Consider the following 12,867-nt stretch of genomic DNA (forward strand, 5'->3'; position numbering starts at 1 on the left):
AACAGGACAGAATTAGAGATGCTGGTTATTTTACCAAGGCTTTGACTGGAATGGCATATTTTCAAATAGGCACAGATTGCTTTGAGGAATTAGGTTGACTTTATAAGGCCAATAAAAAGCCCTTCGGGAAAAAAAATTTCAAGCTGATGCCTCATCTATAACATTGCCTGATCTGTAGTAAGTAAGGAATGTCACTTTCTGACAGGTCCAAGAACCTCAAGTTACTTTGGGATCTCAAAAAAAGAGGACTTTACCCAATTCACACAGGTATCTACAGGCAGTTAAACCTTGGCTTGGCTCAAGAGACCTTTAAGCAATCTGAAATTCCTTTTTTTTTTTTTTAAAAAAAAGGTTCCACCAAAGCCAATTTAAAAAAAAAAGCCTACATGGTGAATGATTATTCTTACTGCACTTTATTCAAATAATCAGACAGTGAGACTAAAATTTCTTTTGCAAATGGTCTTACTATGTATGTTTGTCTCTACAAAAATGAGAAACTAGAGAGAGAAAATTATGTTTCAAAAGAATATAGTGAACTAGTTTTTAAGTTTTATTTACCTATAATTTTTTGACACTAGTCCTACTTGGCTTAATTTTTTCTCTTCTGAGGGACATGATCTCCTAAAAATGAACCTTCCCAGTCATGTGGGATTTGATTTAAAAAAAAAAAAAAATGCAATCTGAACTTGTATCTTCTAGGAGGCTTTCTCCAGAAGATTTTGAAGAACAGGGGGGAGTGTAAAAAAATGAAAGTCTCAGGGCCACACCCCCAACTCCTCATGCAAAAGAGAAGGTAGAAGCCTCAGGCCCCTGTGAAGAGCCAGCCCCACAGATCGTTGATTAAGGGAAGTCCCTGCTGACCTCCCATGAGCAAAGGCACCCACATTGTACCTGAGTCCAGCACCTAAAACTAAAGCCTGTTCAATTCCACACTAATAATAAACTACAATTTTATCTCCAGGTGACAGGACTGGAGACGAGACAGAATCAGACATTCTTCCACCTGCCCTGATGCTTCCTTCACTCTCTTATTTCATGTAAAATGTACATTTCTTTGGCCTCAGGAGAAGGTAACTACTACCTCGCCATCCCCTCCCCAACGCAGGCCTCTAAACTGCTGAAGGTACCAACTTTCCCTTTGGAAAAACAGCCGCAGCTTATCTGTTCCTGTTTTTCCCAGGCGTGTCCTCAAAATCTTGGCTTAATAAACCTCCGCTGATTGAGACTGCTGCCTCTTCACTTTGGTGGACAACGTGGTGTGCTGGAGCGAGCAGCCACCGAGTGCAGACAGAACTCTGGCTCCGGCCAGGTCCTGCACCCCACCCCATGGGCACGAGCTGTGGAACAGCTGGAAGTAGGGAACGACCCGTGACCCTGAGTGTCCACAGAGACCAGTGAGGGTGCCAAAGTCGTGGTTACTCCTCCGCCAGGGCAAACTTCTGGAATGGTCCGAACACGTGACTTCAACCTCCCCTCACAGCTGCTTAAAGAGGGAGACTTCACAGGTTATCCCTCGGTTATACAACTCAGTCTGTTGCCTGGTTTACTTTACCTCCTTACTATAAAGACATTCTACTTAAATCCCACACACATCTACACCTACGTGGACAGTTTCACGTGGGTTTTCCAAATACATATTAAGGATCTCAGGTCCTATTTACAGCACAATAAACAGCTACATGCTCTAGAACTGCAAGACGGAAGCTCACACTGACAGTTACAGACGCAAGCAGGAAGACTGGCCGACATACGACGTGCACTCGGAGAGGACACGCGGCGGCTGGAACAGGGCCCGTGCCCCCTCCGCGCCCAGGCCTGTCCTCGCTGCCGCCGCCGCACCAAGGCCCTTTGCTCGCTGTGAAAGAAAGCCATGTTTTGGTTTTCTTAAACTGGAAGTAATACTGCTTTCCTTCTTTTTTCTTGGCTTTATATAATTATTGCAGATTAAGGGTTCTTATATTCCCTGATTTCAATATAGCAGGTTTCTATGTATGTAAATCAACGTATGTATATATAAATATGTAATATATACCTTTACACATATAATCCAATCTCCAGAGTTTTTACTAATATGTAAATATATAGAGTTTTAAAGCTATATTTGAGCTACAAGACTAATAAAAATAATGTTCAGCAAAGTTAGTTCTTAAAATTCCCTGCAAGTAACGGTGACCCGTGACAGGGGCCACGCCCCCTGCAGCGGACAGGAGAGGGGATGCACCCAAGTGGCTCTACCAGCTTCCTTTCAAGACAGGCCACGGTGAACTACCTGCACCTCAGCACAGAGCAGAATCAGAGCTGCAGGGAGGTTGCACCCTGACCAGACTCCCTCCCCTACCCCATCCCCTTTCACAAAACAGAGCTGAAGTTTGTGTTCCTGTCCCCTCCAATCTCATACTGAAATTAGGTCTCCAATACAGGAGGTGGGAGGTGTCTGGGTCCCTCTCCAAGGTCATGACTGAGTTCTTGCTCTGCTAGTTCCCTGACAGACAGCTGGCTATTTAAAGGAGCCCAGTACCCGTTCCTCCCTCTCTTCCTCCTGCTCTCATCATTGACACGCCTGCCCCCTTCCCCGTCTGCCTTGATTGGAAGCTCCCCGAGGCCCGCACCAGAAGCAGATGCTGGTACCACACTTCTCATACAGCCTGCAGAACCATGAGCCAGATAAACCTCTTTTCTTTATAAATTACCCAGCCTTGAGTATTCCTTTATAGCAACACAAAACGGACTGAGACAGGAGCCCAGAAGCACTGTGAAGCCATGAGCCGTCCCTGCCTAGAATATGAAGACAGTCCTGGGCTGTCTGTAGCTTGTTACGAAAACTCCGTCCTTGCTGAAGCACCTTCCCACATGACCTCAGGCTTCACTGACAGCACAGCTGCCCAGTCGGCTCTCAGAAGGAACCCACGATCAGTGACAGCTGGCACAAGCCCCATTCTTAATGGGAAAAATTAGAGGTCTGGAAAAATCTCTGATGGCTGTGTACTGAGCTGGCGAGTGGATGGCCAGGGAGAAGCAGCCTCTGCATGGTGGTGTGCATGTCAGAGAGGGCTTCCACGGTGTCCTTTTCCCTGCTCTTACCTCTCAGGAGATGGCAGAGTGGCAGGAGCTCTGCTTCTGCTCTGCCAGTAACGAGGAGGCAAGCATGGCAAGTCACAGGGCGTGGAGTGGGGGTCACGTGCAGAACACAAAAGAAAAACCACATGGCAAATTTTACAGCTGAGTGGAACCTGAGGCTCAGAGAAGTTCAGTTACTTGCTGGATGTTCTTAATAAGCTGTTCGAGATTACCCAGCAGGTCAGGGCAGACCCTAACCCCCAAACCCCACTGTTTGCTGTCCACACTGCCCCAGCAAAGGAGCTCAAAGACCCCTTCCACCTGTCTGCTGGCTGAATTCTACCGACAGGGAAGAGGAGAGCAGGCGGGGGTCCTCAGCTGTAACGGAAGCTGCTCAGCTATGCCAGGGAGCCACAGCTGATGGTGGGTCCTACCAGGGCCCAGAAGGACAGTTGGCAGTGGGGCGCCAGTTCAGAATGAGGATTAATATTGACCTGCTGATAACTCAGAATCAACTTTTTGAGATTCTGTTTTGCCTAATGGAGGTTAAAAAAAAAGATCACTTTTAAAAATAGCTTTTTAACAATGATGTGATGAAATTTCTAATACAAAAGAAAAAGATTTGGCATTGTTCATCTACTTGGACTGCTGTGAGAATTAGTTATGAATTAAACCTACAATGCGAGATTTATGAGGTTAGAGTAGAAAGTCACTTACAAATGAAATTTATTAGTTTTTTTCACTAGGAAGACAAATAACAAATTCAATTACATAGAAGCTACGGATAAAACTAAAAAAATTACCATTATCAAATAGCATTTGTAAAGCAAAGCCTTAAGAGTCCATCCACAGCAGACCGGACCTTGGGATTTTCCAACAGGAAACACCCAACTCCAGATCTCACAGGCTGCAGCCCCCAGAGCAGAGTCACAGAGCTTAGCCGGGAGGGGGCCATCTGGTGAGACTAAAGGAACAAACACTCCTGGATGGCAGTGCCTGAATAAGAACAATGGAGGATGCGGGTCTCCTGGCTGGGGTGCACCTTCCCCTCTATATAACCCTCCTTCACTGAACCCTGGCTGCACACGCAGCACCAGGAAAGGGTGTGGGAAGGTGCGCAGGGCCCTCAAGGGTCCCCAGGGTAAGCTGGGAGGCGAGGCCTGGGGACAGACCAGGCGGGCAGTATGCACACTGACCCCAGAATTTAGCAAGGCTTATAAAGCAGTGGTCCCCAAGCTTTTTGGCTCCAGGGACTGTTTTCATGGAAGACAACCTTTCCACGGACCAGGGGTGGGTAAGGTGGTTTCAGGATGATTCAAGCGCATCACATTCATTGTGCACTTTACTTCTATTATTATTACACTGTGATATGCAATGAAATAATTACACAACTCACCATAGGTTGGGGACCCCTGTTACACAGGATCAAATAAACAACTCTCCCCAAATTGTGAGACCATGGAGGGAGACAGCACTGCGAACTGTGGGCTTCTCCACCTGGAGCTGAGGCAGCACTTGTCAGTGTCTGACCCTGGTGCTTGCCCTCGAGCTGCCTAAGAGACATGACAGCTGCCGCCTCGTGAAAAGACCACCAGCTAAAATGCCATCCCATCTTCTCTGTGAAACGTCAACAGTGATGGAAAGAAGAGGTGTGAAGGAACGCTGACCCTCTGGTCACTGCCCCTTGTCTTCAGGGCTGTGACAACTGACTGGTCATCTCTGTACCTGTAAGTTTATCAGCTGTGCAGTTGATTTTCCTTGGAGGCACAGGGCCTGGGCAATGAACGCATGCAAATCCTCCAGGCAAAGGGTGTCTACCTGCAAGGGACAGAGGAAGGCCAGCGTTAGGTGACAGGAGGACATCCTACACTTCTCACAAACCGATCCCAGCTGATAAACATGGACGCATGTCACGCACACACACAGGTACACATGTGCACACAGGCATGCAGAGGTACACACACTGGCACACATGTGCATACACAGGCACATAGAGGTCACACACTGGTGCACATATGCTTACACAGGTACAGATGTCCACATAGGTGCATACACAGGCACACACTTGTGCACATGTGTATACACAGGTACACACAGAGACAGGCACACACGCGCACAGACACACACAGGTACATACATGTGCACACAGGCATACATAGGCACACACCTGCACGCACAGGCACATATACAGGCACAGAGGCACACATGCATGTGCGTACACAGGCACACAGAGGCATACATTTGCACACACAGGCACACATAAAGGCATACACTGGCGCACATGTGCATACAAAGGCACGCAGGCTCATGAGCACACACAGACACGAACAGGCACACAAGTGCACACACAGGTGTACACACAAGTACATATATGCACACACGTGCACAGACACACATGGGGCAGCAGGGAACATGTGGTGAGAAAAGCACAGGCTCTTCCCTCCCTGTCCTCGGCCCCCGGTTGTGACACTCTCTCCACGGCATCCTTGGCCGTGCACACAACTCACAGGCCAAGCTGAACCGGGGAATCTGACTTCTAGTAAAGGTACTCTCCACCAAAGCAGAAATCTCTGGAATACTTGGGAAGGATCAGGAGGTGCCACCCAAGTCCAAGTCTGAGGGGAACACAGGCCATCACTTTTGGCAGCAAGCGCAGAGTGGACAGTTCAGGGGTGTCTGGACAGGGAGCACCTGCAGCCAGGCTCGGGGGGGGGGTCAACACCTGTCTCCCTCCCCCCGGCTGAAACCCGTGTCCTCAGATCCCAGATTAAAGTACACTGAAACCCACAGAGAAGCCCCTGCCCACTGTGGGACCCACAGATCTAACAAGAGCGCATGAGAAACCAGAGAAAAGAAAAAGGGAGAATGGCTGGGTCTCAAGGCAACGGTGGACACGAGGAGGGACCACGAGAGTGACTGGACACCTGACAGCAGACGGCATCCACTGCCACCTCTGCCTCACTCCACCGTGAGGCCGAGACTTGCTCGCTCGGCAGCTAAGCCTGCCCCTGCCAGGTAACAGCAGCACGGCACCCACTGACTAATTCCACCCAACCCCACCACCGTCACAGGACTGTGGGAGCCTGTTCCCATACAGCATGTCCCGGGGCGAGGAAAGGCTCGGGGAAAGGAAACAGGAAAACAACAATCTCACCGGTCATAATTTCACTGACTCTTTCGGGACAATAAAAATGGCTAATGTGCCCACTTCCAGTAACAATGACCCCATCATACATCACAAAGACCATTCACAGGGACTCCTGCTCACGCCCTGGACACGCGCCCTGCCTGGAGACGACGACTGCTGAGACCTGCTGACTGTCCTACTGACTCTGTCATATGCTACTCCACTTTTATTCCTAAGTGGGTGTCACCCTTTGTGTAAATGACTTTATACAATGCTAATTATTTTGGGGGGAAAAATCTGCAAATGCATAATACCCCTGACCAAGAAAACAGATCCGAATCTTAGAAGACCAAGCATAGCATGTGTTTTCTGAAATCCACAAGCTCCCTCACTGTGCAGACTGAGGTTGCTGGTATGTAATTCTACGTCCTGCCTTAGCAACTGTGGAAGAATGGTGGTCTTAAAATACCAACCTCTAAGAAAAGAATAACTATTTTATACATCATGTTTGTACAGTTAAACAATTTAACACTCTACCACCATTTTTGTAATTGGCAAAACTAAAACATATCAGAGGTCGCCTAAGACACTTAGTAATATCTAACTTTTTAGAATTTCACATAACGGATATCATTTAATAGTATACATTATAAGGAGCGCACTATTATAAAGTATTTGTTCTACTATAAATGATATAAAATAGGTACCTTTTCTATGATGTGAACTTATGCTTCCAGAGGATTTTCTCAGATAAATCTTTAATAAAATCTTGTGTTGCTGTAAACATGAAGGTCGGGCCGAATGAGAATACACGGTGATCCCTGAACAACACGGGTTTGAACGAGGCGGGTCCATTTATATGCAGACTTTTTTCAACCAAAGTAGGATGGGAAATGCGGTATTCATGGGGATGCAAAACCTTTTGTACAGAGAGTACTGACTTTCAAACACACGGATTCTGCAGGGCCAACTGCAGGACTTGAGTATGCACAGATTTCAGTACACTCACCAAGGGGCAACTGTATTTATTAATAGTTTCTCTGTGGTTCGTGGATGCTGAACAGCATCAATTTTTTTTATTCCATATTGCAGTTCAAAACATCTAAGTTAGGCTTAACTATATAAAATTACAATGTTTTTATAAATTTATCTTTTTAGCCTCATTGAGAGTAATTATCCCTGTGAATGATAATACAGTACCTTCTTAATTTAATGGTTACCACTGATTTGTCAATTTGCTGTTTTCTCATTTTAAAAAGTTCCAATTTTAACATCTCCTTTAAAGCCATGTCACTGAGTCTACTCATGCTGACTTACACTGAAGAGATTTTATTTAAAAGGTTACTATTAACAGAGAAAAGGTAAAGTGGAAATTTTCCTCCTGAGGTTTGTCTTGCTTCAGGTGTATAGAAACAGGGATGTAAAGCTACTATTCTAGGACTTCGAACTTTTTCTGCCTGAAGTGGATTTTTACGAGGACGGGCAACGTACAGCTGACAGGGAGCAGAGCTTCGCTGAACTGTAGTCGACACCGCTGGAAAAGCACTTCTGCATGCGGGTCCCGGGCACGCTGACCCCACGGCATCCCATAGCTGTGCACACACAGCAGCGAGAACAAAGCACACTTATTTTTGTGGGTGAGAAAACTCAGTTATTGGCTACCCACCACTTCCCACCATGGCTCAGCTTCAGAGACACCTGGATATTACTAAACAATGGACAGAAAATATTAACTGACAACACATGCACGCATATTTAGTAAGTAATATCAAAAGAAATATGTTTGTGCATTCAAATATTAAATAATTCCTGCCATCCGATATTAATTTATACTTTACTAAGTCTTGTACAAAGTATTCTACTCAAAACAGTAATGCAAAAACTAAAGTTTATACTGGTGTTATGTGAAACCAATAATGAAGCAATAAAATCTCTAAGAGCCATTTAACCACAGTTTTACAGAATGCAAAATGAAGAGCAAACTAGAGAATGTGCAAAGCCAAGAGGACATTCAGAAAGGAGAAGTCAGAGCAGGGTTCCCTGGGGTGTCACTCTACCATAAGAGAAAGTTCCTAAAGACAATCAATGATGCGCAGAGTAGTTCAGGTGTGAAGAACAGATTCACAGAACTTCCTATTCCAGGCAGTGATGCTAGTGGTTACGCTGAAGCAGACCCAGCACAGAGGGGGATGGGGAGCTGACAGGACAATCTGAGGGGGGTCAGAGAGTTTACGAGAAAGTCTCCATGGGCAGAAGCAGATGCCTTGTCAACAGTGAGACAAAAGTCACCCTAAATCGCAGAGCTGGGGAGGGAGGATGGGAGGAGGTATCTGGAGAAAGGGGCTGGGAGACAAAGGGTCACTAAGGTGTCCAAACATTATCGCAAAGGAACAAAACTATTAAAAAGGGGAATCTTTTAATTGGACTGATTTTCATATATAAACGAACTGTAAAACTAATGAAAAAGAAACAGCCTGACCTGTTGAGTGACACTAAGATGAAGGCTCAGGTGCCCCGATTTCTAATGTGCAGCAGTAGTCTGAGGTGTGCTAGTCCAGCATGCTGGGAGGACACAGACGATGATGATGACAACACCAGCAGACATTTTACTGGGCCCTTCTGCAAAAATCACCTCCGTGTTTTCCAGAATGTGGCTGTGCAATAACCCCAGAAGGCTGTTATCATCCTCTCGTTTTCAGGTAGGAGATGAGGCCAAGCGCTCAATGAGCCCCTGACGGATGAACACGACTCAGGAAGCTGGAACAATCTGCCCAGAGGGGCAGAGCAACTAAGGGGAGGCCAGGCCTCCCGGCAGGTCCCTCCCAGCATCGCAGCACACCCAGCAACAGAACCACCACCCCAACCACCACACAGGATGGGGCTGCACCACGGGACCTCATTAGCTTGAGGAAGTTTAATCAAAGCTAAAGCAGGTTCCTTCGCCTGAAAGATTTCCTAAGCCTCTACTACTCCTGTGTACCACAATCGTAAGTCTGACAGAGTAGACAGGGTTTCTCAAGGGCATTTCACCACGGAACCTTCTTTTTATATTTAGAGCATCTCAAAGGACTAACAGCGTTCTATGGAACAGACGCCGGAGAAGGATGACCCAGGACCAGCCCAAGGCCATACCCCACAGCACGGCCTCTCAGCACTCGAGTTACCTGGACAAACAGGTAGATGAGGAGGCAGCACAGAGCTGCAAATGGGCTCTCCACAGCCTGCAGCTCTTCTCTGGAGGAGGACAGGTTGAAACAGGCCAGGAGTGTGTCCAAGCGCCGGGCCTGCACTTCTGGCTCCTGGTTCAGCCACAACATTTTCAAACTAGGCGTTCCCCCTAGTTAAAAAAAAAAAAAAAGTCCATGTAGCATCATTCTTTGCAGCAGCAAGTTATAATATGCTTCTTCTAGAAATAAAATAAAAGGAAACAAATCTCTCCCCTTCCTGATATACTTGAGACTTCAAAGCTTGAAGGAGCTGGAAAGTAAATACGATTAGTTTCCTAATTTAAAAAAAAAATCGAAAACCCTCCTCCTTTTTATAATGGCTAAGTTTTGAGGGAAACCAGGGGCTTTTGTTCCCACTCAGGCTGCACTCGCTGTTGCTAAGGTGCTTTTCAGAACACACCTGGAAAGCGCCGACCCGGGTTGTAACGCAGAAGTGCCACGGCCATGACGCGCACGCACTGTTGACCTGCCCCTTTAGTTTGCTCTCTTACGCTCCTACACTAATGGTTTTCAAACTTTCACATGCAGAAGAATCAGCTGCAGAGATTGTAAAAAATGCATTTTCCTGGGATCTATACGTAGAAGTTCTGATTTGACAGGTATGGGTGCCCGGAAATCTACATTTTAATGAAGAAGACTTGGATGCAGGTCATCTATGGACCCCGCGCTTTATAATGCACTTCCCCCAAACTATTAAATAAACAGAGATTCCTAAAATGTAATATTTAGTGTTTCATTTCTATACTTTATATATATGTATGTATACACTTAAATTCTTAAAATCAAAAGAAAAAATCTCTTATTTATTAGGTTGGTGCAAAAGTAATTGCAGTGTTATTATAACCAGGCTTGAACACATCCTTATTAATCAGAACAGGAATCATTACAATCAACACATTTTGCCAACGAGAAATAAGTTTGTTTATTCCTGAGGCGTAAAAATTTGTGCTTTGGGATTTGATGAACTCTTGGAAAGCGTTTTCTGCATCCTGCTGGTTGTGGAAGCGTTTTCCCTGCAAAAAGTTATCGAGATGCCTGAAGAAGTGGTAGTCGGTTGGCCAAAGGTCAGGTGAATGTGGTGGATGAGGCAAAACTTCATAGCTCAATTCGTTGAACTTTTGAAGCGTTGGTTGTGCGACGTGCAGTCAGGCATTGTCTAGAGAAAAATAGGGCCCTTTCTATTGACCAATGCCGGCTGCAGGCATTGCAGTTTTCGGTGCATCTCATGGATTTGCTGAGCACACTTTTCGGTTGTAATGGTTTCACCAGGATTCACAAAGCTGCAGTGGATCAAACTGGCATCAGATCACTGAACAGTGACCACGACCTTTTCTTTGTGCAAGTTTGGCTTTGGGAAGTGCTTTGGAGCTCCTTCTCTGTCCAACCCCTGAGCTGGTTGTCGCCAGCTGTCGTAGACAATCCACTTTTTAATCACACGTCACAATCCGATTGAGAAATGGTTCGTTGTTGCGTACAATAAGAGAGGACAACACATCAAAACAACAATTGTTTTGATTTTCGGTCAGCTCATGAGGCACCCACTTACCGAGCTTTTTCACTTTTCCAATTCGCTTCAAATGCTGAACAATCTGATTGTAGAATGGTCGGTGTTGGGTTCTTTGGCAACTTCTCGTGTGGTTGCAAGAGGATCAGCTTCGATGACTGCTCTCAACTGGTCGTTGTCAACTTCCGATGCCACTGCGCTCCTCGTCTTCAAGGCTGGTCTCCTTTGCAAAACTTCTTGAACCCCCACTGCACTGTACGTTTGTTAGCAGTTCCTGGGCCAAACGCGTTGTTGATGTTGCGAGTTGTCTCCACTGCTTTCCAACCCATTTGGAACTCAAATAAGAAAATCGCTCAAATTTGCTTTCTGTCTAACATGATTTCCATAGTCTAAAATACACATAAAGAGCAAGTACCAAGTCATTAGCAAAAAAATATAAAGCAAGAAATGTGCATTAAAATGATGTATGACATAACCACATTTATTTAAGAACATATTCCAGTGTCAAAGGGCAGATGTCAACAATGCCAAAACCGCAATTACTTTTGCACCAACCTAATCCTTAAACCACAACCACCATGGATGAGTCTGGATGAAGACACAGAACTGCAGACTGGGGGCAATTCTACTCCCACTTTCTGACATGCAGAATGGTGCCCCCCTAAGGTCAGACACATTAATCCATGATTGGTAACACACCTGCTGTTACTGTCAGCAGCCGTGGTTTTCTGTTAGGCCGACATAGCTGTGAAACATATCCCAAAGCGCAGAGCTGGACGGGACTGAAATGTTCCGCATGCTTAACGAAGGAAACAAACCCTCCAACCAAAAGATATCAGAATCAAATGACTCAAAAAAGGAAATTCTTTTCTTTCTTATTTTTCCACAACATCCCTTACTGTTCTCAGTGGTGTGCTTCCCACCATCAGAAGTGGAACAACTCAACAGGCACTTGCATTTCTGAAATGACTGAAGTGTTCCCTCCACCTAAAAAGCTTTTTCATTATTTATTTTGGAGGAAGAAAATCATTTTTCTCTTGAGAGAAAGAAAATACTCTTTAAAAAATACAAAAAAAAATCTATGGCACTGGTACTTTTACATCAAGATGTTAAGAAATTCAAATGTGTCAGCAATTACTTCTTAGAAATGCAAAGGCAAGGGCCTGCAGCCTTGGGGCCAAACCTGACCCCTGCTTGTTTTTATACAGCCTGTGACCCAAGAATGGTTTTCACATTTTTAAATAGTTGAAAAAAATCCAAAGAAAAATAATATTTCATGATATAAGAACATCATATGAAATTCCAATTTCAGTGTCCATCAATAAAGTTCTATTGGAAAACTGCCATGCTCGTTCGTTTACATGTTGATCACGCTCCTCCTGCGCTTAGTGGCAGAGTTAAGTAACAGACCACGTGGCCTGAAAAGCCTCAAATATTTACTATGCTACACTACAAAGAAAGCCTGCCAACTTCTGATCTAAGGTAAATAATAGATCTTCCATTATCACAGTTGTTAAAAATACAGTGAAGTTTCTGGAAAACATTTTCTTCCTGCCTATAAAAGCCAGAGATTACAAACATTTTTTAAAAATAGAAAGGGATAATTAAGAAAATAATCTATAATCCCACCACCCAGATATAACCGTATTTTGAAATATAGCTTCTAGTTCTATTTTTTTTTACCCCAGGAAACAAACATGAGGCCTACTTTTTAATGCTACAAAATATTTATGAACACAGCTCAGAGCACACAGAGATGGGCAGGGAAAGGTTTACCTTGGTGTTTCACTGCTCACACATAAAAGTTCAATACAAAAAAATGAAGATTCACGAAATATATTTAGTAGAATCAAGTACAGTCATGTGCTACATAATGACGTGGTTAATGACAAGATTACGATACCACATTTTTACTACACTTTTTCTATGTTTAGGTATGTTTGGATGCTGAG

At 45.0% G+C, this 12,867-nt stretch overlaps 1 protein-coding gene across 6 annotated transcripts in view; it reads right to left on the reverse strand.

The window, feature by feature from the left end:
• The window catches only part of FAM120B (family with sequence similarity 120B), a 123,892-nt gene that overhangs the window by 76,967 nt on the left and 34,058 nt on the right, over positions 1 to 12,867 (reverse strand). For all 6 annotated transcript variants that reach the window (XM_012659317.1, XM_012659320.1, XM_012659318.1 and 3 more), the window contains 2 exons: positions 9,349 to 9,521; positions 4,783 to 4,875 (listed from right to left, as the gene is read on the reverse strand). In XM_012659317.1, the coding sequence (XP_012514771.1) occupies positions 4,783 to 4,875; positions 9,349 to 9,521 (266 nt within the window). The remainder of the gene's footprint in view (positions 1 to 4,782; positions 4,876 to 9,348; positions 9,522 to 12,867) is intronic.

This window comes from Propithecus coquereli, unplaced genomic scaffold (genome assembly GCF_000956105.1).
Source record: "Propithecus coquereli isolate 6110/MARCELLA unplaced genomic scaffold, Pcoq_1.0 Scaffold602, whole genome shotgun sequence".
NCBI classification, from domain to species: domain Eukaryota; kingdom Metazoa; phylum Chordata; class Mammalia; order Primates; family Indriidae; genus Propithecus; species Propithecus coquereli.